Here is a 26,954-nt window from a genome sequence, read left to right on the forward strand (position 1 = left end):
ACGAAGCACTAGGAGTCCAATGAAGAACCTAGCAGAAGCATGCTTTATGAAACTGCCAAGCTAGGGAAAGAAATGATTTTCAAGAGGACTTCTTTTTTTTTCAAGAGGGTTTTGTGAGCTGGGCTGAGAAAAAAAAATGATCTAAGATTGAAAAAACAGTATTTTATATAATAAATGGGCAGAAAAGTTTTTTATGACAAATACATGGAAGCAAATCCTAGAGCTCCTCCTTTAGCTGGAAGAAAACTTCTTTGACTCCAGCAGGTGCCAGCCTGCGTAAACTTACATGGCACCACACTGTTCTAACACATATTTCTTTATGACACTACAGTACCAGCCCTGAGAAAAGATGGTTATGTATCTGTTCAGACACTATAGCAACAAGCACCTCAAATTGGATACAACAGGTCTACTACCAAGTTAGCACAAAGGAAATAAAACATCTGCCTATTTTGAGTGTTTAGCTAGCTATTGTTACTACCGAGTTGAGTCATGTCTTTAATATATTCATTCACACACCACTACAAGCACAGAAATTATTTTATTCCCGTTTTATTTTACTTGAGGTGAGGCATGCAAAAGCTCAGTAACCTGCCCAAGGTCACAGAGAATATCTCTGTGCTCTCTCTTCCCTGTATGTTACAATACCTGAAATGAAACTGCTGATTTATACTGGAGACAGCGGTGCCCCCTCTGCACCTCCCACTCTGTGTCAGTGGGACCATCAGCTCTTTGGAGGCTTTGGAACTTGGCTAACATTTTGGCTCAGTACAAGGGCATGTGGGTGTTATCTGGCTGTAATCTGAGTCAGATACATGAGCTAATCATGCCTTTTGCCCTTGCGCTCTTTGAAACTATGATCTCAAGATGCTAATGGCCTGGAAGCATCACACCCTAACTATTCAGTCCTGATCCTTGATTGTTGACAACTTAAGACAGCTTAAAACGACAATGATTAACATATATATATAAGAACAATACTGTCAGTACTACAGGCTTTAATGAAACACAGGTGGCAGGATTTTATATGTATCACTAGAGTATGTACAGCCATCTTCTTTCCCTCCTTCCTCCACAAATAATATTGGTTGCACATGTCTCTTTTACATTTATGACCAATCTTCTGAGATGACTGACAACTGAGGTAGCTGACATATAATGCGAATCTTCCCACTGTTATCCATTCTGAGACATGCAGCTGAATAAAATTCCACTCAGTCAGACATAAAATCAAATTAGAGGAGTTCACTCTGAAGAGAAAGAACTAAATGTGAAACAAATAAAGCAATGCATAATTCACTTGCAATGGGATCATTTTCTAAAACCACATTAATCATAATCATAGCGAGGTAATATGGATACACTGTGTACATTGTGTGTTTACCACACATCCCTGTTCATTATGCAGCTGTGCTTCAGTCACATAGGGGACTTACCCCACATATAATGTGGGTGAGTATCTTTTTTGTTTGTTTGTGTGTGTGTGTGTGTTCAGCATTTGTCAACAGAGCCCTTCTGTTTATTAATAATTATACCTTATGGCTACACAGCACATTTTGCTCATACCACATGCGTTCATAAAGACCTTCACCCATCACTGAAATCCCTGGGTTAACACGCAACATATTTCTCCACGAAGCACTGCAGTATTATTCATTGGTTTAGAAAAGAATCAAAAAATGCTGTACCTTTTAACTGCACAAATTCAGGTGGAAGGTAATGACTCAAACATGGAAGCTGGCTAACCCTGAAGTAGTGTTTCCGATGTTTGGCAAAAATGCCGCTGGATATTTATTGGCCGTAAGTATTTAAGACCTCAGTTTTGGATCTGATTTTTAAGACAGCATTTTTCATCTGCACAGCAGCTCACAGCTGTGGTAATACCCTGAGATAATGGAGAAAGTATAACCAACTGCTTTGCATCTACTCTGCGAAGTCTCAGGATGTCCGCCCTTATTTGATGTATAAGAGCTGATAGGTTAAAAGCTAATTAAATTAATAATTTCTAAAACATGGGATATATTTCTACACTTTTATTAAAGTGTTCAACTTGGAAAAGTCATTCTAAAATAAACATTTATCGTGCTGCATAGTCAATCTCTCTCAGTAAATGTCTGATGAAAGGTTAAGAAAGATATTTTTATGGGATTTTAGAGTCAAGCTGGCTTCTTCCTGGACTAGAGTACTGTCAGCAATCAAAATTTCCTGACTGAAATGCAGCAAATCATTCTTTTAATCACATAGTATGGATTGTAGCATGATTTTACAGCTACATCATTTTAAAAAGAACTAGCAGGTGGCAAATACTGAAAAAGCTAACTAAAAAGGATATGATCAAATACGTATCAGGAGCAGGTAAGATAAGTAGATATTTTTTCTATATGATTCCATATACTGTGAACCTTCCTTAACAAAAATTTCCATTCTTATTTCCAGCTCATCCTAAGAGATTGTTCGCTGTATAAACCTGCTTTTATTTATGAAAAAAAAAAAAAGGAACAGTCAGAAGACAGAGGTATAGTGCATACAATACAAATGGAATTATTTTTTCTTATACAAACATCATGGCTCTGCATGAGGATGCGGCAAGGTGAATACCCTACAAATCAAACTGCAGGTTGCTGACACTGGGCTCAGCCATTTGCAGACGTGGTTATTTCTAGATTCCAAAGGTGTCTTTAACATTAAATATCCAGTCCACATAGCTTTTCCCACACCATTTTATTACTACACTTTGATGTAAGGGAATTTAAGTTTCACAATATGCACATGCAGAAATCAAAGACAGAGACGCTCACAAGCTTCACCTACAACAAATATCCTATTTGCCAGCATGATGGCTGCACACACCTCAAAACTGTTAGAGATAGCAAACAGGAGATCGAGATCATTTTAAAGCAGATACACGTAATGGCTATGCCCTTGTACAGGGCAAAATGTGGATGAGGATGACTGGGAGAGAGGAGGTATGACTTATGCAAGCAAAGACAACCTCCTAAATTTGTATCCCTAAGCTCCTACAGTCTCTGACTCTGAATACAGGGAGAAGTATATTAACTAGGAACAGGTCAATCCTTCAGCAATTCTTCCACTGCTGCATGTAAGAAGAGACTGAACCGAACTGAGCTGACTACCTGGAAAGACTAATAATAGAAATTCTATTTCATTTTGATGCAAAGATTTGGCCCACAAACATTACAGTTCCAGTGCTGTGGTCATTAGATTATGTCACTTGTATATAGGAAAAGCAGTTCAAAGAGTAATAAAATGACTTGTCCGAGGTTATCCAGCCACTTAGCAGAAGAAGCTCAGGCAGTACACTCAACTTCAGAGCCCTGCACTACGGACCTATTAAGTAGGACATACAGCCCTTTGAGGAAATTTGCTGGGGAATGTCCTCCATCTCTGGTTACCTCTCCTCATCCACCCCCTGCTATGAAGGATCTCTATTTCAGTCTTAGTATTAGATTCAAAAACACTGTGGCAGACCAGAAAAGAACTAAGAAATGTTTATGGTGAACACCCAATCATAACTTGGAGCGTGGTGTTTTTGGCCTTTTCTTTGCCATCAGTCTCATGGAAGCAGACCATTTCAGCATTCTTGCACAGGAAATTGATGCCTGAATTAAGGACACAAAGGATCTCATTAACAATTCTAGATATGATACTTAAATAGCATATAGCCAAACTCTGACTTAAATCTAGGAAAATAATAAAAAGCAGAGTTGCTGTAGAAGGGACTGCTGCATAAATGGAAACATTTTGCCAGTGGCTGCTATAGTAACATAGACTCAAATGCCTATTACTTCAAACATTTGCTTGGGCAGACAACTTAGTAACTCCATACCTCAGTTTTTTACTTTTAACTAGGGATAATAGCTAAATGGGAGCACACTAAGGATAAGGCAGGATAAGCAACAGAGTACATAAAAATCTCACAGAAAGATTTGAGTTTGTGTATGGGTACAGCACAGCAAATTTGAAGCTATTTTTGCTCCATTTTGTTTAAGCTAACAAACTATCTTACTGACACCATTTCAGCACTAGATAATAAAGATTACATTTTTCAAGCAAAGGCATAACAATACACCATACACTACCTTAAAATGAAATCGCAGATCTATTTTTCCTGCAAAACAGTGGAAAAAGAGGGAGGCCAAACCCTGTCTTGATAACATCTGCTGAGCTTCTCAAGACAGAAGGACCTTCAGGTTACATTCTACTAGCCAGTGAGTGATGCCCAATATAGGCATCGAGACTGTTAGGGTATTTAAAACCAAGATGTTCAAATCATACGTACAGCTGGCAAAATATAGCTATGCCTAAAGCTGCCAGACAGGAGACAAATTTCCCAGCCTGACATCTACAGCTGAAGCCCAAAGACAGTCCTTTTTTATTACATTTGATTATGTTTTGGCAAGTTCAACACAAAGTCAAACATGGCCCAGAGAAGAACATACCTAAATATGTTCTCTTCCAGAGAAGAGCAATGAAGCTGGAAAAGGGACTAGAAAACAAGGCATATGAGGAGCGGACGATGCAACTGAGGTTGTTTAGTCTGGAGAAGAGGAGGCTGAGGGGAGACCTTATTGCTCTCTACAACTACCCGAAAGAAGGTTGCAGTGAGGTTGGTGTCGGTCTCTTTTCTCAGGTGACAAGTGATGGAATGCGAGGAAATGGCCTCAAGTTGTGTCAGGGGAGGTTTAGGTTGTTAGAGTTGCCATCCCTGGAGATACTTAAGAGACGTGTGGATGTGGCACTTAGGGACGTGTTTTAGTGGAGGACTTAGCAGTGTTACTCAATAGTTCGACTTGATAATCCTATTGGTGTTTTTCCAATCTAAATGATTCTATGATTCTAAACCACACAAACTCTGCAGGATTCCTTCTGCTAAACAACAAACTTCCTTCACATGTCCTGGTCATAACAGACATGGTTAAAAGGACAAAAAAGCCTTTCAGAAAAATATAACGCTGACTTGAAGACTAATGTATGACATGAATAAACTAAAGCAAACCTTTAATTTTATTTTCCAGCATTATCCAGGTATCAGTAACCAGAACATAAAAATTAACTAATGAGATGCTATTCCTTCTCTTTCAGTGAGTCAGTGCTGCCATCTAAAGATATTTAAGGGGCATGCAAAAGAAATTCAAAGCCATGCATATAAGTAACATTCTGGAAACACATCTGAGCAGGCAGATAATGCAGGCTAAGTAAATATGTTAACGAGATACAACAATCTATGTATGTTGCAGTACCTGCAGGAGCAATTCTTTCTCTATCACTTCGCCCGTCTTGCTGATAAGCTGTTTCTGTAGCCTCTGTATTTTCTGGATCAGCTCATAGGTACTTGGGTCACTGGCCTAGATGAGAGCAAAGCAGTATCAAAAATTATACATTATAACAAGTTAGTGTTTCTCTCTCGAAAATTAAAACCCCAATATTTAAGTGTCCAAAAGTGACAAATATAAAATGAGTTTCAGAGGGGAATGAGGGACTGTATTTTTTGTTTTTAAGGGCATGTATTCAAGGAGTCCTGAACCTGGACTCTCTGCCTCTTGAAAACTTCATGTTTAACAGCATTAACCTCATGAATCCTTCTAAAAACAACCAACATACACAGGTGTCCTTCAAAACTTAACACCCAAAACAATGGATTGGCAGAACCATGTAGCAGGGAAGAAAGAGGTTAGTTTAGGTTTTTAGCAAAAGCTGAAACTGACCCCTAAAATAAATAGAGCAGTACAAATACTTTCCACTGTTTTAAAAACTTCAAAGTGGGATTTTAGGAGAAGGAGACTTTTCTGTTGAACAGAAGAAAAAATAACTGCAATATAGTCTTTTGAAACTAGGGTGAAAAGTTAAGAAGAATAAATTATGGGGGTATATTGACAAACTACTATGAGGCTTTAAGGCATCCGCATTTGTGGCATCTCATTCTTCAGCGGAATTAAGCGCTTAAAAAGGTAACAGATTGTAGCAGTACACTGCTGTCTTCTGTCTACAGAGCCTGTAAAGACACGGAGCAAGCATACGTCTCTCTATCCTTCTTCCATTTTCATTCTTTTGTCACAGATTGCATCTGGAGGAACCTCTAAGGAGAAAACAATTCTGTGGGGAGCAGCTAGCAAAGCTTACTTTTCCATCTCCCTGTATCTTCTTATCGGATCCTTTACTGTCTATTGAAGAGCAAATTCTGACTGAAGCTTTTACCCACTTCGGGGATCCACAACACATCTCTCCCACATGGTCCTCCCTTTTTCATGTGGTTTCTCTGGTGGACCATAATGATTAAACATGCTATAGTAAAGGCTCCGATAATTATCCACTCTCTGCATCTTTGCTTGAATTTATAAGGAGCTTGATATCTCATGACTCTTTATCCTTTGTCAGATTTTATCTAAATTGACTAATCAATTCAAGTGTAACTGGGACACACACAGATATGCATGGAGCACTCACAACCCCACAACATTTCCTGAGAAACCAGGCTAAAAAGCAGCTCAGTCCCCATGGCCCACTCGGTTGTTGATTCTTCTGTAGCGCTGACCAATTTGACCATGGTGCCAATTTGTGACAATTGTAGTGATGTGAGGGTGTTTGTTTATTAGGAATTGAACCAAAACCCCATCAGGATTATTTCATATGGACTTGGCCATCTGGTGGCCTTTCTGTGTTCCAAATACAAACCAGTGACCTAGAATGGGAAGACGACATTTCCTATTATCAGTTTCTTCATACATTCTTTCTTCCATCACCAGATGTTTCCACTGGCCTGACTTTCCTTTGTTATATGGAGCTACTAGACACTGTACCTAGATGTCTTTAACATCCTGCATTTTATCTCCCTTCTATGTGAAAAGCTAATCACACTGTTCAGTTTTAAGCTCAGCATGGAAAGAACAGAAATTAACTATTACACTAGTAAACACAGCCAAAATATTCAGCTGTTTCTGTAGGGACTAGCATGTTACCACTCGTTATTAGAGCAGCTAAGCAACCCAGGCTGGCATCAGATCAGAGATCCATGCAACAGAGAAATCTCAGCTGGCTCTGACTTTGAAAATATGAAGTAACGCCAACTGATGATCATATATTTGGTCTATGCTTGACAGATTTATTATTTTTCCCCTTCATTTGGCAGGTTCAAATAGTGTGAAAATTTAGATTTGCTGTTTACATAACAGCTGACCTGACATTACCCAGAATGGCTATCTATGAAACCCCACCACTGTTTATGTTGAGGCCTTTTCCTTTTTTCACAGACATGATTTACCTTCTGACTTCATGTCTGTCTGTTCCCAGTCCACCTGTTCTATGATCCCTTCTAATCCTGCCTTTCTACCCACATAAATCTACCTAACTGGTGAGAGTAGGATTATACCTTTCCCCTATCATCCTCTTTCACTTCATCCATGTTAACGAATCACCTCCTTGTAAATTCACCTTATGCATTCTTATTCCCTTTAGCATTTTACTGGCTCTTTACAAATCCCTCTGCAATTTTTCATTGAGAAAATGACACAAAAATAACACTGATTGCATTGTGCAAGGAAACCATTCAGCAGTTAACTGTTCCATTGGTACTATGGAAATTTCAGTCTGCCTGCCCTTCCACATAATTTGCATAACAGTAAAGTAAATAGGCTTTGTGCTGTGTCACTGATTCGGAAATACGGGCTTTGGGAACTTGATGCTGAGACATCACCTCTAATTTTCTCCATCTGTGAACATTCAAGGGATTCTCCAGTTCTTCTTCCAGAACTTTGCACCGAGTTTGTTCTCTTAATAGCTCCTTCCGCATGTGATGAACCTCCTGTCTTAAGATCAGGATAAAACAAACAAACAAAAAATCACACCAAGACCCAAACAATGTGCCTAAGGTATTAATATGAACATTAACAAACCGTTCTTCCATGCACTACAGTACTGGCAAAGTGACTCTTGTGATTAACACCAATAACATCATACAGGTGGTCCCAAAGGATAACACAGGTAGACCACTTCATTCACGTTAGTAAGAATGACTCAAAAAAGGGACTTTTCATCAGTTCCTGGGAAATCTAGTTCACAGCCTACTGGATCTCATTGCCCAATTTTTTTCGTGTACATTAAGGCTAGAATGGCAGTTAATTCATAATTCATCTAGAGTAACCTACAAATCACAGTTATGGTGTCATACCCAGTTACCTCTGTACTGAATCTGACAGCTGGTATTTGAAAGAAGGTTTTAAAACTACATGGCTCACACAATCCAGTAAATAAAGCATAATGTATGGCCTAACTATGATGGACACTGTTCTTTAGAGAACCCAAGTTTGATTTCTTTCTTTCTACCTCTTGTCAAGGGAATCCAGAGGTGATTTGCTGCTGAATATAAAATTAATTGAGCACTCCAAAGATGCTTTGACAACTAAGGTCCCCATGGTGGGGTCAGGGAGTGAAGGAGCAGGAAAACCAAGGCACATTCTGCAAGGGACCAACCCTTATGACTTTGGTGGGTGTATCCTGTGATTCCTCAAGGAGAAAGGGAATGGAGGATCACCATGTGTCTACTCCTTCACTGAGTATTTCCCTGCCAACATCAGTGCTGAATGTAGCTCACTAGACAGAAAAAGGCCTTTTTTTTTAAACTGTGGGGTTGGACAAGGTTATTGAAAAGGAAAAAAAAAAAATCTCCAATTGGCAAATCAAGGAAGCTAATTAGCAGCACAAGTGATAAATGGACTCTTTCAACAGGCAGTTTTCATGATAATTTTGGACTTCATTAAAATATGTGATTGATCCACCTCTCCATCCAAGAACTGATCCAACCATCACAGCATGCATTGCACTATACTTCAATACCTTTACGGAGTTTCAATACAGTAATAGGCTTTCAGCTGAATGCATTTGGGCAGCAAATTCAAATCCTATCCCTGTCTGCAGAAAGTCAATGGAAACTGCAGTTGTTAGTGTTTTGTGCCCACTTCTTTTTTTTATCTTACACCAAATCAAACTGGCATAATTAAACTGGAGTCAATGGGACTAACCACAGACTGAAGTTAATTTGCTCCAGTAAAAGCCACGGAGTTACACTGATATAGTTAAGCTAAAGATCTCACCCAAAACTGTGATAGCTACATAGAATAGTATAATAGTTATCTGCTGAAAACATAGCTCTCTCTCCTTACAAACCATGACCAATTCTATAGAAAAATCATAATAGTTTCCTGACAGCAAAGAATACACCTCAAGTTTGGGAGGGTTAAAAAAGGAAGGGAAGCATTAAGCCAGAGTAGGGGGAGATAAATCAGACTGGGGCTATTAAACTTCTGTTTTAAAGAAACACAACCTTCAATGAAAATTTAACTAAATCTTTCTCTCAGAGCAAGTCTACATATAAATCTGGGAGGAAAGAGCTCTGAATATGTGTAGGGGTTTGTTATAAATATGTCAAGTGTTCCCCATCCACTGTGGATTGCCTAATAAAAAGCAGTTCCACTAATTTGGGCCCTAGGTACCACTAAGTAGCTCACTGAACTATGAACACCTTTTCTGCTGCTGTCTGTCAAGTTTATTCTGTAGGCAGTAATTCACAATACAAGGTGAAATGTGGAAGCTATTTCAGCTTTGGGAAAGACGTCTTTTTTCCTCCTTTCCTCCATCTTATGCTTTAATTTTCTTCATCACTGATTAGTCGCTTTGTGAATTTAACCCACTGTGTTTGAGGTCAAACCAAATAATCCCGTTCTCCAAGGTATAATGTTTGTTGAAACAAATCTTTGCCATACATAAAAGAGATTTTCTGTCTCAAACACAGAATCATGAATGCAGTCACTATGGAAATGTATTCAACCAGTTTTTCTACCTGAGCTCCTCCACATTAGCCACACTTTTGCCAAGTATTCCTTTCTCACGCCGAAGTTTTTTGATCTCTAGCTTGAGAAGCCGGATGTCTTCCATTCTCTGTCGGTATTGGGCCTCACCCTTGTTTAAGATGGACTGCTGGATTTTGATCTTCTCATAGAGCAGAGCCACCTCATCATTGCGCCGAACAAGCTGGGACCCTAGGATATCTCTCTCGTTGATAACCTAAGGACTCAGAGCAAAGCAATAATCTCAATTAAAGTTCCTCAGTACAATCCTAAAGCACTGTGACTACATTTTCATCAGCAAAAATCACTTGCATTAAGAGGTTTCACTGTTATTAGTGAAAAAAACAATAGCAAAGCCTAGTAGCTTCTGCAATAAGGGTTCAGACTCCTGAATAATGTAAACTACAATGTATTAATGTAGTATGATGTAAACTACACTCATTTCTGTATCTTAACATTTTTATTTCAGTGGCACTATAAAGCTTTAGTAGTACCGCTTTTACAGTAGCTGAGGATCTTGATCTTAAAAAATGCATTGGACAACTAAGGGAACAGAACGAAGTGTGTTTGAAAAGCCAAATGCGAGATTCCTACCCGCTCATATTCCTTCTTCTGCTTCAGCCTCTCAGCATCAGCCTCAGCAATAATTTTTAGGAGTTTTCTCTCTTCTGCCTCCTGATTTTCTATAAAGTGCTTGGTCTCCAGAGCCTGTTTTTTCATCTTAAGAAGTTCAGCCTGGTGGAGTCAAAGAATATAGGTAAACTGTGCTTAGTAACAACTTTCCATTATATATCTGAGATTAAGAGTTAGTATTTGAATAGAATCTCATACATTCATTTCATTTCCTGAGAGGTACATATTTTGTTAGTTTTTGAGAATAAATCACCGAGACAAGCAAGCATGAAGACCTGTAAAGAAAAGCTGTAAACAGTATTTTAATATTGTTATACACAACAGATATTTAGAAGAATTTTTATCTATAATAATGGTTCAAGTTGTAATTCAGAGGAACTTCATTTAATTGTTTTTTGTTTGTTTGTTTTTAAATAGGTAATATTTGAAGATTTTTTTTTTCCAACTGAATTGTTATTCAGTTATGAAAACCTAGCAGACATAACTTCAAAGCAAGGCTGGGATATAAGAAAGGATAGCTCACCCTGCTAGAAAGGGCATTTATCTATATTATCTAATACAAATCAGCATCTACCTGGGACAGGCTTCAGACTGGAATAACAGAAATGGTGCAGAAGATGGCAATCGGGCATGGAAAAGCAAAATTAAAGAGCATTAGCATTTTTTAGTGGAAGTGTAGATGAGAAATACTGGGAAGAAGAAGGGCTCCCCTAAGCAAAAGAGAAGTAAAGCATTTTTACGGTGGCTGCGTACTAACATAAATACTGGAAATTAACCAATATCCTACTATCATGAACTCTGTAATTCGAGACATGTACGTAGAGAAAAAGTAATAAGGTCTTCTTAGTTTATTAGAAATTTCTAGGATTACTAGGCAATTACATATACCAAAGTTGGAACCAGCTGACTACAGACCCTTTTCAGAGATCTGAAAACTTTCAAGCCTTCACTAAAAGACTTTGCCACAGCTCTGACCCTCATAATGATGACGTTCAAGCTGCCTTTTCAGAAAGAACATCATTGAACGCTGAAAGAATGAGGCTGTGATGAAGGCTGCACCTGCAAAAACATTGATTTAAGACAGAAACAACAGTTCCATCGTCATAACAAAATAGCTTGTTCAATTCTTATTTTCTTTAATAAAATTCTCATTTTCCCATATGTGCAACACTCACATCTCTCTTGCTTAGTGTTGGATGTTCATCAGAATCCATCAACCAAACAAAAATGCAAGCCACTTCATATTGAAATGCAATCAAGAGTGTGCAAAAGCTGTCTACAAATGTAAAACTGCTCATGCATTTCACACTGCTAGATAATATTTTTTTAATATATCAACATTCTATGTTCTCCTTATGTCACAAAAAATATGAGTTGTAAACAAGGAGTGGCAGTAGATGTTAGCAGCAAACAATTCATATAAACAAATCTCCTCACTGGAATGCACAAAGCTAAAATAAATCTGAACTACCTTGCACAGTAAAGAACATAAATACTTTAAGCCACACACAGGCCCCACAAACTAATAGGACTTTCACTGAGATTAAATATGCTGAAGACTACAGTATCAGGGTCTGTGCACATTAGTTAAAGGAAAAAGAAATGAATAAACAAAGTACAAGCAGAAAAAGTGTCAGTTCTGAAACTGCTGTAAATGAGCACAACTCATTTGAGGTCGGTTCAGAGAGTCTGCAAAAAATGAAGAACAGTCAGCAAGAAAGATGAATTTATATGGGACCTGTGCCAACATCTCAAACCAAATTCAAACTAAATTCCTGTTTAGGTTCTGAAACACTACAGTAAGTGAACAGGGTTTTGTATTTGTTCTAGACGTGGGAGGAAAATACAGATTTTAGAAAAGGTGTAACTGGGGCTGGACAAAGAATGCTGAAAAAATAATAATAACTGTAATTAAAAAGTTTCACGTTCAGATTTCTAGAAAATTATTAAAAAAAGACAAGCGTGATCATGTAAAAACTATACATTAGCATCCACCAGCTCAAACCTGGAGGGCCATACTTCTTACAGCTTTCAGATACATATTTGTCAACACTTGTATGTTTTGCCAAAACAGTCTGATCTGCAAGCCTGTAGGAATGCCAACTGAAACCAAAAGATGGCATTGTATAGGCCTTAAGGGAGCTTGGATCAGGTGTCCCACGTTTCATTTACCATGATTACACATTTTTAAGACCTCTATGACAGCTGAGCTAAGCGTAAGTCCAATGTCTGTATAATTTTGTTCCTGTGAATCTCACTACTCCATGCTTTAGTGCATTCTTTAAACTGATTTCTGGGGAACAGCTTGCTTCCTTCACATCAGTACAAACAGCACAAATTGAAGCTGGCTTGCTACACAAATAATTGGGTTCTTTTGTGCCTGTGTCAGTCAGAGCCCTCTTTGAATTCTCCTATGCATCAGTATTCAGCAGAGACATGCAGGTAGAAGACCACAATGCCCTGAAGCTATTCACTAATGTGATGTCAGCCCATAGACTTGCTAGTGAATAATTGAGTGGGTAAACCATGTAGCAATTGTGTTTGTCACATGGACAGCAGACAATTCTGAGGTGATGAGACAGAACTGGCGACTAGTTAAAGCAGAAAGCTGAACATAGAAAATGAGATACTATTTGACTTCTCTATCACTGTTAGAACAACTCTGAGACAGATCAGGTACAAGAACATAAATTTATCACTTTTTTACAAAGTTCTATTGGCATCTTGTCATAAATATAATGTGCTGAGAGGGTCTGAAAACCTAAGGAATCATTGTAGCACAGCAATAAACTGCCAAAAGAAAACATTGTGGAAAGTGGTGGAGGACAGCTGAGTTTTGGGGGGTGTTGTTTGTTTGCGGTTTTTGTTTTATTACTGCTTAGTGAAGAGAAATATAAGTTACTGTGGACACTAACTCCTTAAATATTTTGAAAGAGCAGAAAATTGTGTTGCAATACCACCACAAATTTAATAGCATATCTAAGAATGGGCTGCAGCCAGGGCTGAGAAGTATCAGAGCTTCAAGTTCAGGAATGTGAAGTGCAATATAATGGGGTCCACACTTAAAAACAGCAGGGAGAAAATAGTTTAAAGAAAGGAAAACTTGAATTATAAGGGTCCGCTTTTAAAAAGTTTACTACAATCAGGCTATCCCCAAAATCCACATTTCTGCAACAAAAACGGAACTTTTTAGTAAAAACATATAGTCACCAAGTGATGTAAGGCTTCCAACAGGCATTCCAGGACCTTTCTAGCTATAGTTATAAGCAGAAATGAAATTTGTCAGGTACATGGAATATTTGTATAACTGGTACCTCTAAATGGTGCCGAGATCTTGTGCTTCAATTGGAGAATTTTTTTTAATATACAGCAAGACAACTGCCACAGACCAGGAACATGATGCAGTCTCTGAAATCACGGGAGCCATCCTTTGTAATAAGGTTTATGCGTAAGGGTTCTTACCTTCAATGTTTCTTTCTCCCTCTCTGTTTGCTGATGTTCTTGATGAGCTTTCACAAGAGCTGCTTCTTTGTCTGTGATCTCCTCTTTCAGCTGATCCACCTGATGTGTCATAGCTTTTAGTCTCTTCTTCATTTCTGCTATCTCATTCTGTAAGTACAGAAAGTGTGATCACAAAAAGGGATCAAAAAATAGTAAGTTTCTGCTTGGGTGTTCAGCCTATTTCAGTTTTGAGAAATGTGACCACAATGTTTGAGAGATGTGTTGTACATACCACTAGACATTACTTTTTAATGTGATAGAACAAAAGTTTCATTATATGACAATTATTTTGGTTTATGCTACCATGACGTTGCTGTAAAAAGGTCTTTAAAAGGCATATTGATAACAACAATGATCACTAATGACTCTAAGAAGCCATTTCATTTGAAGTGCTGGACACACAATAAGAACTAGCACTCAATCCACATTAATAAGATTCTGATTCTATCCATCTTTTTTCATGCTTCTAGTAGTGTTTTTCAATAAGGTTGTGTATAGTTGGGTATAAATGTTTGGGAAAAAGCTGGTTTTATGCAAAGGAATATGGCCATGAGTAGGATACCTGTATGTCTTTAAGGGAGTATAGCAAATGCTTATCTCCATTTTGCTTTTTTGCTAGCTTATACATAGGTGCAAGGAGAAAACAGTGTGCTCAGAAATAGGAAAGCCACTGGTATGGGAATATTTAGCATGTATTTTAGGCTCAAGACACAGAGCAGTAATCCTGAAAGCACTGCAGAGAGGTCAGGGCACTATATTTCTACTCCCAACACAAGGGTGACAGCCTGTGCAACACAAAGAAACTGTTTCACTGACTGCAGTGATGGCACATGCTGCGACACCAATGGAAGCTAGTAAATTCAATCCATGGACAGACATGCTCTTCTGGATCCAGCAAAAGCAGCTTTAAAAGCTGTTAGTCCTCTGCTGGAGACTACCACCTCACAGAGAAGACATCACAAGCTTTCATGTGAATACATTCTGTTTCAGTATAAAATCATTTTAAGCTTAGGTTTTCTTTCAGCACTCTCCATCATCGGTGTGGATTTACTTGCTAAATGAGTGACATTGTCTTTCCTAAAATGCTTAATGCAGTTAAGTAAGGTCTTGAGTCAAAACAGTCTTCAAAAACAGTACTGAGAAAGTACCGATTCCTAGTCTGACAGATCTCAAAAACAAAATCCACGGCCTTTAGTTTCATCTAAACAAGCTTGTGCAAATTTGTTTTACTTCAAAAGGAAGAATTTAGCATAGTTTTTAATACCCTCAGCAGCCTTTTTCCTTTCATGGCTAGATGGCCTGTTGCTGAACTACGAATGGCTGTTTTTTCACTGCCACACATAATACTGCCTTGGCCAAAAGATCTTTTGGGCTCAGCCGTCTTCTCACACAAGACTTGCTAAAAAAAGTTTGATGGTGAGCCAAGTAACCTACCAAAGTCTAAATAACAGCCTCTAACAACTGGAACGATGAACAGCGTTATGTATGCCACCATATAAACATTCAAACCCTGAAGAAATCGATGAGTTCACTGCTTCAATTTGTAACCAAGCATGTAGTTGCCAGTTCTTTATAAGTAAGCAAATCTATGCCGTATATTAAATAATAATAATAATAAAAAATAATTTTAAAAAAATAATAGTGTTGCATTTTTTCACTCTTATTTCTTCTGAGGGATTGTTTGGAAGCAGCAAGAACCCCAGCACCACTACCACTGACAAGAAGCAGACAGAGGACAAGCAAAGCGTTCTACCTATTTGACAAAATAGCTCATTCCTAATCAAATCAAGCATACAGTAGGATAGGAACTTGGACAGTTCATTCCCACCTGCTTCTCAAGCAAAACATCAACCTATGCAAAGCAGAGCACAAATTTGTAATCTACTATACATGTTTATGGTATAAAATCCTGAAATAACCCAATGCTGTAAATCACAGCTATCCAAGGTCCCAATTGCTGCCAACCGAAATAGGATTTGTGTAGTATTTTAAATCTTTACATCAGAATGACAGGGTATTCTTAAGTGATCTGTTCTCTTCCTCTAGTATCTTAGTGAGATCCCCAAGGCAAAGATAAGAATGGAAAGAATCATTATCTGAGGAAAATGACACTCCCTGAAAGGAACAAGTGAGGTGGAAGCATTTAGTTCTGTCAGACAATTCCCCTTCAGGTGAGAAAGCATTCCCTCTGCTTTCAAAATCACAATATATACTAACATGCATATGCATACGGGGTTAAGGAGGCAATCTTATTTCCATTATACCCTATTTTTCATACACACAGACAACTTCTAAAGGGATAGAATCAAGTGCAGCCAAGAGGGAAAGGAAGAAGTTTCTTCTCTGATAGAGTTGTATGAATCCATAGCTCCATTACACCTTGGTTTTATGCATGGCTTTAAGCTGGGATATTGCCATGTAATGACCATGAATTCCTATTGTCAGTCTGAATACATACGGTCCAGATAAACTCTCAGGAACCAAAAACACTGATTTACCCAAAACACAGAGGAATTCAGAAACCACTTCTGCAAGTGACCACTTAAAGAAGTGAACTTTCCTTTGAACAAATTAAAATTAGATCAGAGAATAAAACAAAGAAGGAAACACAAAGAAAAAAAAGTATTCTTCTACCTTAGCTTCAACCAGATTTTTACTGTATAGGTTCCTCTCTGTTCTCACAGTTTCACAGAGGTTTTGTTGCTGTTTGAGTTTAATCTCAGACTCTTCTATTTTCTTCTCATAGTCACAGATCTGAATTTCCCGTATTTCAATATCCTTCAGGTGCTGGAGGACCTGGAGCAGAAAGAAGGAAATGAACACAATTAAGCCATCATCACAAGATTATTAGGATGGGGTTTGTCATTTTTATCTACAGTGACAACTTTAAAAACCTGTGATAAGAAGTTGTAGCTAAAATCACTTCGGTCAAACTCCAAGTTTAACCTTTCTAGATTGCTTATGTGGAAGAACAATTTATTTCAGTCTGATACCAAGTTTGTTTGTTCTTTTTTCCAAGACTAAAACTTACAGATATGCACATCTGTTAATCTACTGAAAATATTGCCACTGAGCTGGTTCAATAAAATCAACATAAGCAGCTTTCACTGAGAATAGGCTTAGGTTGTTTATAAAGCAAGGCTAGATTTTGTACATGGTTTTAGATGTAATCTGTACAATAAAATGGATAAAAACACATAATTTTCCAAGAAGGTCTGCATATACTCCACCAGTGTGAAATCCAGTTAGCTTCTAAGAATTCAACTTTTTTTAAAATGAGCACCTGATCACAAACTATTGATCACAAACTTGACCTAAGTAAGCAGGTAATCACCATTATCTTCTTTTCATGAACGGGGAGACATAATTATTCCCTAAAAAGAATGGAGTAGTGTAGACTATAAACTGTAGAGAGAAGATGAACACATACAGTTTCAATAAATGAAAATACAAAATTCAATAGACACCTTCATTAAACAGTTACCACCATAACAATATATAAGAATTACTACATTAAAGAAGCAAAAATATAGATAGTTTCTAATCATTATGATGGGCTTCCCAAGACATATATACTTTTTTTTTTTTTCAGAGTAAGAATCTTCCTTCTGCTGTACAAAGTTGAAAGCCAAGGAGCACAAACAAGTATCATTCAAATGGAATCCAAAACTTGTAGTGTTGGGTAAAAAGGAGACAAAAGAAATAAAAAGGAAACTGAGGAGTGAACGTCAGGAACAACATTTTTCAAGTTCATTGCCTGAAGGAGAGAAGAATGCCACACTTAAATCCAGGAAAAAGATCAAAAGATTAAACAAAAAGCTGAGGAATCACATGGACAAAATCCAGGAGAGAAGTCCATTACAACTTCATTTCATAGCCAGTTCTCTAGACTCTGTTTCTGAAAGTAGCAGTTTGAGCTATGATTTACGTTCAAATGTCAAAGAGGAAGAATATAAAAATGTTTACATCAGATAGTCAATAACTGCAAAGTTTGCAGTCGGCAAAGTTGTCCCTTGCTTAGCAGTAAAGCCTTGTGAGGTCCAACTATGGGGCAGGAGCTTAATTAATTGATTATTCTCTCAGATACCTCCAAACAACTCTGGAGATAGGGGATAGCTAAATATAGAAAATTTTATTATAGCTGCAGAAATACAATTCTAGCACATTTGAAGCTGACTGCTGAGGATCCCAGGAACTGCTTACAGTGCAATACAAAAACACAGTCCCAGTTTATAACCTACTCCTGCCTTTTCCTTTTCTGTTAAAACAACCTGCCAATAGTAATAGCAGGGAGAAGAAATCAATAAGTGCAGTTTGCACTATGGTGATCACAGGCTGGAGCAAGACTCAAAAGTAGGTCACTGCATTTGTAAATCTTTTACTTGGTTTTGATGCAATGTAAGTGCAATATGCTCGTGGACTAAGTTTTTCAACTTCATGCTCATAGACTAGATGCTGACTCTGCTTTTTCAGGAATGATTAAACTCAAATAATTCACCCTTATAAATACAGAAAAGATATATGCAATGTTTCCCAACAGAGCAGCCATGTGAGAGACCGAGCATCCTCAAGTACGATCGAGCTGTTAGCACACTACACCTCTCGTGTTTGGTAAAGAGGGTCCAAAGCTGGGCAGAAAGTATTAGATATTCACAGTTTTCTTCTGTACCCTCTCACTTTTTCACCTGTATACTTAACTATCAGTTGCTGTCGGTTACCTGCTTAGCTCAATGAACCTACTCAAGAACTCAGTAGCGGTGCCATGCTTACTTGTTTGCCTTGTTCTTAACTGACAGCTATACTGTTAGATATTCACTACAAGGAAAAGATGCAAACTGTGACTTTGCAACAAAGACAAATTTCACTTCCGCAGAATATTATTCCTAGGAAATGACAAATGGCAATCCAGACAAATGAGCATGTATCACTCAAAACACTACTTAAAAGTCCCTGGTCACACTTAGTTGTAAAGGATAATTTTAAGGTGAGAAGATAGCAAATAACTTGTGAGTTGAAACAGCTTGAAAGCTAATCCCCGTAAATCAATGAGCTTCTTCAAGGGCCCTTCAATGTGATCTTCAGCAATTAATGGAACATGTTACAACCATGTTCCTGAATATACCTTCAGAAATAAAGCCATACATAATAATGGGCACCAGACAGCACAACTTTTATGCAGTGTTTCTCTGCAGCTATTCCTGGAAAATCTCTGTTTTGTAGATGAGATTGAACATCTTCCGATGTTTTACTCATACTAGGACTAATCCTTCAAAATGCTGAGTCTCTTACAAAGATGTCAAGCACTGTCAGCTCTCACTGGCCTCAACAGAATTTGAGGACACCAGTGGTAGGCAAAATAAGGTCCTTTGCAGATAAAATAGAACAATCGAAGAGTAATTTCCAGCTGCATACAAGAGCTGCAATTGTGGGACTCAGGTGTAAGTCAGAGGCTGGGGTTCAAATTCCTGCCTTGGTTTCATTTCCCAGATGATCGATGAACAAGAGCAATACACAGCTATAACCCAAGTTTCTCACTGAATAAACAGCCACGGCTGAGGTTCCCTCAGAGAGGCCTGAAACACAATAGTAGGCAATAGGCACTGACAAAAAGAAATCTTTGTAAACTGCCTGAAGACTATGGATCTGTTTCCTCCCATTGGCATGTAAAGAAATGTATATATATAATCTTTACAGTTTCGAGAGTAAGAGAGCAAAGAACCACTTGCACAAAAAGCTGTTCCTACCTTCTGTTTGAGCTCACTGACTTCATTGATGAAATTATCTCTGTCCTTCTCCAACTGGTAAATAATCTTCCTTTGTTTCTGAGCTTCATTTTTATAATTTTGGATTTCTTCTTCTAAATTTCTCTTGGACTGTTCATGGAGCTTCACCAAATTTATCTGCTTCTGAGTGGCATCAGCAGCCTTGATCACCTTCTGAGGGCGAAAACAAAATGACTCTTGAGCTGTAAAAGGCAACACTGCCATCACTGTGGCAAAAATATCCCATTATCTAAGTGGTTTATGGACTTGCTAATGTTATTATCCCTTATCTAATTTGCTCAGTAGAAATACTTGAGCCACATATCTGATTTAAAAATAAAAAATAAAAAATTCTAACAAAGCTGCTACATAGTGCTTTTTCTTATTTGAAGTTAAAACACTAATGTCTGCACTAAAAAAAAAAAATGGATAGGATTGTTTACAAGTTGTATAATTAACAACTGGAAAAACCATACCAGCTTCAAGGCATTTAGATTGTAAAGCATGTCAGTAGCATTTAAAATAAGTAATAAACACAAATACCCTTATTTCTCTTTTTCTGAACAGCAAGTTCAAATTGAATTAACCAAGCTTGGTTTCAAATTATGCATAGGGATTAAACAGAAAACACCAAGATCTCATCTTTACAAAATCAGCCTTATAGTCCCCTTTTGAAATTTCTTTCCCTGCTTCAAAACGAATGTTTGGTATCTGCAAAATCTCTGCCTCTTGAGTCAAGACACAGGACAGTGAATAGATATCAAGAAAAGCACCTCAGCTAAAGCCATCTTTTAGCATTGAATTTACTAGATTACACTTCAAGAATGCCCATAAACATGAGATGCTGTCTTGCAGTACAAGAACCATGGGCTGATGGAAAATGATCAGCAAGAGAAATGGGCTGAAAAACCAAGGATTAGTATTAACACAGTCTTCCAAGCTGCTACATGGTGCGTCAAAATTTTGGTTTGTTCTTCTACTATCACAGACTTCATTTGTCTATATTAATATTAAACTTCATATGCTACAGAGTCTAAAAGCACAGATGTAATCAACTCTTCAGATATCAAATAACAGGTTTGCAAGGTGAAAGCATATAGCATTTTTTTTTTTTTAACTCCCTGACAGTTTATATTTTAAAGCTTAGAAATATTTAATGTGTTTATGGGTACTAGCACTATTTCAATGCACAGAAAAGAAGCAGCATAAGCATCTGCTTAAGGAAATCTGAATGTTTGACTCAACGTTATTTATTCTACAACATTTCTGTTTCTGTGTGAGGGTTTAAACTACAGACATTTCATTCTCAAGCCATGAGGTTTGTTTATCAGTATTACCAATGCAAGCTCACCTTACTTAGCATATCCCTTTCCCTCACAAGCTCATTTATAGCTTTCTTGTCAATCTCTGCCTGTTTTTTGGCAGCCTCCAACTCTAGAGAAAAGGAGGAAAGAGTATAAATCCTGGATTCAAACTGAACAGATGTTAAAAATGCAGAAACAACTTCGTGGACTTACTAAACATTACATGAACAGTTCAATTAGCTGTGATCATGTTTTGCAACCTCAGGTATCAGCTAAGGATGTTAATACTTATTTCAGTACTTAGAAGAACTCAGGCACAGTAATTAATGGTATAAGGACTCATTATATTTGTGTGCTCGAACCAAGATATCACAAAGAAGTTGAACTTTCAGAAATCATGGAGCACAGTGAATCTCAAATGCTTTTAGGGAGCTTCAAAGTGAGCAAATTGAAGCACTTCCAAATACCGGGGCATTCAGTCTCATTCTAATCCCTTTATGTGAAATCCAGTTCTCCTTTAAAGCAGTGAGATTCTATTGCCTTCAGTGGAGTTAAAACTACTTGCCATGGGTCAAGATCAACATTGTGTGTATACTAACAAAAAGTTATTAACCATTCCATATTTTGTTTGCATTTTATTTTAAAAAGTATTATATACAGCTACGCTAACACTGCAGCTCAGGAAATGAAGTACATTGGAGTGCTAAAATGCGTCCAGTATTGCAAGAGGACATGTTATTAGCAGCCATTCTCAGTCATTCCAGTATGGATCTGATTTTTTAAGTTCCCCTCTCCTTTCTAGTACAAAGCACGGCCTCAAGCAGTACAAGCAAGATGTTTGTGGGAACGCTCTTCCACCCTTGCAGAGACACATGGAAAACAGACATGATTTTCCATAAATACAGTCATACAGAGGAATTCGTATCTTATACATTCGATCTCTTCAGGACATAAGACAGAAACAAGGGAGAGTAGGGAGAGACCTTCATGGTAGTATGTATTAACTTGAACTAGATGAGGTGTCTAGTAAAGGGTTTTTTTTGCCAAAAAAAAGGTGAGGTCTTATTGCCTCAAATGTTTTGACAACTTCATAATATTACTTTACCCAAAAAAATCTTCATAAATTTTTTTTTTTTACTGAAAATCACTTTGAAAATGTGTCTATTTTTATTTCAAAACACATTTCACTTTGTAATTGATTTGCATTTAAAAAAAACAATCTGTTACCGTACCCAAGGAATTTTCTTCCAAAATTTCCATTTGACAAAAATGTTGAAAGTTTTTTCTTAAAATATTCCAGATCTGCTAGCAAGTTGTTATCAGTACCTGTACAGCTTTAGTATACCCGCTGAACAACTGAATCCATGAAGTACCAGAACTAAGTTTATCAGCTCGCTTACACATATTCATTTCCATGATGAATAGTTCAGCAGATTCAAAGCAATTAGGAAAAAAGTGTCCTAGCCACGTCTAGTTTCAGTATGGTCTGAGATCGTTTCCCTCACAGGTTAGAGCAGGAGCAATACATGTACATTGGGGACAACACTCTGTGTCACATGGCACAAACTTGTACACCACAAAATTTGGTTATGTCCTTTTTATTTTCACCCCACCTATTCTACACTGTCAAAAATCTGTAACCCTAAAAGGTTTTAGAAAAGGCTGCAGTACATTCCACTGTCATTTGTACAGTATCATACCAAGCACTAAAGAGAGTGATCCTGAAAGGAAGATGTACCCTGAATGAACAAACCACGAATAAGAAGACAGATCCATTCATTAGTTAGCCACCTACCTTTCTCTAGTGCAGATATTTCACTTTTTAGGGTCTCTCTCTCATGTTCTGCATCAACTTTTTGTTCCTCTGCAACACGCAGCTTACCCTGTAGAACATCTCTTAATTTGTTCAGCTTTGAAATTTCAAGGCGCATTTGATTCACTTCCTCCTCTTTGGCCTATAAAACAGCAACAAGGAAGGGGAAGAGAAAGTGTCCACAGAAAGAAAATAGTTCTGTATTTAGTATATATTTATTCCATGAAATTCAGTGCCCTGGTAAGCAAAGGTATAAGTGTTGTGGATCACCTAACAGCAGATGATTAGCTAATTGAACCATATGAAAAATAATTTAAACAAAGGTAGGGCAATGAAAATGATAATCAAACCTTATGCTTTAGGGCTGAAGATGATCAATAAAGAATCTCCAGCTGCAGACCTCATAGAGCACTACACAATTAGTCCTGCAAATTAAACATGGGCAGCTGTGATCTCCTTTGAAGTATTAGGGACAGTGACTGTGATGAGAATGATATCTGTAGTGTGTGGTTCAATGGCGTGTCCCTAACAGCAGGTATCTGTTATCCCCATCCTTTTTATATTCCATGGCTTTAAAGGAAAAACACAATGCAGAGTTCATCTCATTTTCTGTACAATCAGAAGAGGAAATAATCAATCAAAACACTGCATGAAAATTAAGGTACCAGCTACCTGGAACAGCAACCCATTATCACAACAGAAAATTGTTTCTTTTCTTTTAAGAACTAAATATTACTTCCCCATGTAATTTCAGTAGCACTGTTAGATTTTACAGCCATCACAGACTAGTGCTCCATTTAGAGCATCAGATATTGGTTCTGTAAGATGATGAATCTTGGTAGTTGAATATCCCCTGGGAGGATATGAATCTCCTCAGTTCTTCCTGACAACAATCTTCAAAAGTTTAGGAATACTTTCACAGTTCAGCTTGCCCAACACCATGCTAGAGGCTCTCAGTACACTGCAGGATTAAACTGCTAGCATAGTGATTACAAAAAGAGCATCTTAGATCACAACTGGGGTTCTTAGAAGCTTTAACAACTAGCTTAATTACTAACTGTGCAGGATGCAGGATCTTTTTTTTTTTTTTTCCCCCAGAAGCTTGTGTGCATGAGTTTACAAGTTCCATCAACTTTTCCAGAAGTTAGAATTTGATGATAGAATCAAAGTCCTCTTTTTGACATTCTAGAGCCACAAACATAAATCACATTTGAACATTTTGTAAAGTCTTAAACAATGATGGCATTGCTAGAAGTAACGATACAACCAAATAACCTGGGAGACACAGCACTTTGTTTCTTAAATGGGTAAGAAAAATGTTCTCCAGTCTGCCTAGCAAAATACAACAGAAAACAAGCTGCTACCACACAAATCAGGAACTTCTGCATTAGATTAGTTATGAACTGAGCTTTTAATCTGTCACTGGTTAGTTTTTATCAATCTGACTAACGGTTCCCAATTTAAAAAAAAAAACCCTATTGGCAAATATTCTTGTTAGTGAATTGGCTAGCCATGACTAAGCCTTGATAAGATAATGATTTTCTACCTGAATTTTCTGATATGTTTAGTGTTTCAACCTCAAAAATGATACAAAAAGCAAGATATGGTAAACAAAGGAACGACATCTAAAACTTATACATAAAACTTACACCCTTTATCACAAATGCTCTCAACATTGCCCAAAAATCATATGCAGGAATCATCTAATCCTTCCCCTACTGAAACTCACCAGCCTCTGAGTGGTATAAAAGACCTGTTTAACAACGTAAAGTCAGGCAAGAAAACAATTTAGATCAGAAAGAAAACACTGTCTTGGTTACTTATATTTCACCTTCCCAATGATTCCCATTGACCCAGTGATTCTGGAGGGCAAGAGGGGGCGGGGGGATTTTAGTGTAGCAAGCAGCTCCCTTCAGTGAAGCTCTCCAGGACACCGTTGTTAAAATTTATTACCATTTATTAATGGGTTTTGACAACATTCAGATTATGTCAATCGCTGTAAGAAAGAAAGTCACTGCTCTTACATGAAGATCTCACGATTTAAAGAATACCTTATGCTTGTGAAAAGTACCAAGCATCCTTTATGAACCCACTGAGTTGACCTTTTGGTTTGTGCGTTGTACAAAAATGGGTCTCCTCCAGCCAGCTACGTGTTACGCTTTCAGGTGATACAGTTGCAGACCACTCCACCAGCCACCACAGAAAAAATGGCATAAAGCAACAGATTCTATTACTATGCATTCCTCAGATTTCCCCCAAAACTACCTGTAGGGAACCATCAGTACAAGAACTGAGATCACCCCTGTCCCAAGTGGTATGACTACAATCAGAGTGACATGTCTGACTGGATGGATACACCTTCTGGTACTTACTTTCAGTTCTGTTGTCTTCTGATGGACATCCTTCATCACATTTTCAAACATCGTATTATGGTGCATACTCTCTTGAACGAGCTGACTATATTTCATCTGAATTTGCTCGAGTTCCTTACCAGCTCTTTCACTCAAGATCTGTTAGATCAAGGAACAATCCTATTAGTTCCTTTTTAATCTGATTACAACATCTGCAAATCCATGAAGACAGAACCTTCCATCTCCGCAGGAGATAAAAGCTGCTGCAGATTGTTCTCTGCTTAAAACCCTCTCTTCATTGCTGATGAAATTACTAATGTGAAATATGACAAATGTTCATACTGACTAGGGGAAATGATAATTTCTAATGAATAACACAGCCAGTCTTTTTTTTTTTTTTTCCACGAGCTTAGCAGGTCTCTCTCGCAAGTGGTAGATAAATATTTTAATTCTTATTAGGCATTTGGCAAGCATCACGTAACACAACCACTTGCTACACATAATTACTGAAAATCAGTATGAGATTCAAATTACTTCAATCAGCAGAGGGCAGGGGAACTCTGTTTCTTAGCGAGCTAATCCTACATTAGCATGCCAATGACACTCCTCTGGGTACATGGCTTGCTGAGACCAGGACACAAACATTTTCTTCACTAATTTGTCTTCAGTCATAAGCACAGAACAGCAGTTTCACAGACTGCATGGGGAACACACACTTCAATACTGGAACTGCTGGTGGTTTCTTCTGCTTGATGAGACTTCCTCTAACAACCATTACTCCATAAGCGAGCAAAGAATGATCACCATATTTTTCACTTCAAGCAGTAATGTGCAATAAACCGATGAAGTCAATATGCACTATGCTGTTAGAAAAATTAAAGGAAGAGAAGCAGAATCTCCCTCTTCCAATTGCACGCTGAAGCACAGAATGTAAAAACAAGGAATATTGCTTCTTTCTTGTGTTGTGAATGTCAGGATTATACTGTGGTTCTGGGTATTCTTTATTGCAACTTCGGCATGGGTAGGATGAAGCCTACAGTTGCTGTAACAAACCAACTTCCCTGTTGTGTAAGCAATAATAGATTAGAAATTTGAGTGGAGTAAGAGCAGGCATCACAGGCAACTACATTTCAGTTGATTAGCAATAATCCCATCACATTGTAATAGCGGAGTCACCTTCCCTCACAGATCTCTAACTCTTGGACAGTTGAATAGCTTGTGTTTTGGACAGACATTTTGTGAAAGACAATGCAGTGCCTTCACAGACAACTCAAAGCCACCACAGGCAACGAAAACAGGGCAGTAGCCTGGTTAATTACCCTTGGCACTGTAGTTTATGTAAGCTATTGATTTCCAAGATAATTTGGACAACTGAATGCCCCCAAAATAGGCACTTAGAAAGCTTGAAAGGGACTATGGAAAAGAGGAGGAAGAATACAACAGAAGTAGGAATTGCAGATATCCTATTTAAAAACAATGTGATTGTCTTGGTAGATCATGGAGCTGCCCTCAAAAACTACCTCATATTCAGTGACATTCATAGAATCATAGAATCACTTAGGTTGGAAAAGACCCTTAAGATCATCAAGTCCAACCATCTTCCTGACCTACCAAGTCCACCACTAAAACATGTCCTCTAGTGCCACCTCCACATGTCCCTTAAATACCTCCAGGGATTGGGACTCTACTGCCTTCCTGGGTAGCTTGTTCCAATGCTTGATCACCCTCTC

At 37.9% G+C, this 26,954-nt stretch overlaps 1 protein-coding gene across 4 annotated transcripts in view; it reads right to left on the reverse strand.

Annotated features, from left to right (window-relative positions):
- The window catches only part of CFAP58 (cilia and flagella associated protein 58), a 116,386-nt gene that overhangs the window by 77,238 nt on the left and 12,194 nt on the right, over positions 1-26,954 (reverse strand). For 3 of the 4 annotated variants that reach the window (XR_010832796.1, XM_048060374.2, XM_067000510.1), the window contains exons 6-15: positions 25,246-25,383; positions 22,856-23,015; positions 21,108-21,190; positions 19,739-19,930; positions 16,629-16,790; positions 13,956-14,102; positions 10,455-10,595; positions 9,854-10,077; positions 7,712-7,823; positions 5,262-5,366 (exon numbers count right to left, since the gene is read on the reverse strand). Coding sequence is in view for 3 of the 4 variants with exons in the window: in XM_048060374.2 (XP_047916331.2) it covers positions 5,262-5,366; positions 7,712-7,823; positions 9,854-10,077; positions 10,455-10,595; positions 13,956-14,102; positions 16,629-16,790; positions 19,739-19,930; positions 21,108-21,190; positions 22,856-23,015; positions 25,246-25,383 (1,464 nt within the window). In the remaining variant the exon portion in view is untranslated. Of the gene's footprint in view, positions 1-2,730; positions 3,621-5,261; positions 5,367-7,711; positions 7,824-9,853; positions 10,078-10,454; positions 10,596-13,955; positions 14,103-16,628; positions 16,791-19,738; positions 19,931-21,107; positions 21,191-22,855; positions 23,016-25,245; positions 25,384-26,954 lie in introns of those variants that run through there. The other variant, XM_067000509.1, reaches the window with a different exon arrangement.

The sequence above is a fragment of the Anser cygnoides genome, chromosome 7 (genome assembly GCF_040182565.1).
Source record: "Anser cygnoides isolate HZ-2024a breed goose chromosome 7, Taihu_goose_T2T_genome, whole genome shotgun sequence".
In the NCBI taxonomy this organism is placed as follows: domain Eukaryota; kingdom Metazoa; phylum Chordata; class Aves; order Anseriformes; family Anatidae; genus Anser; species Anser cygnoides.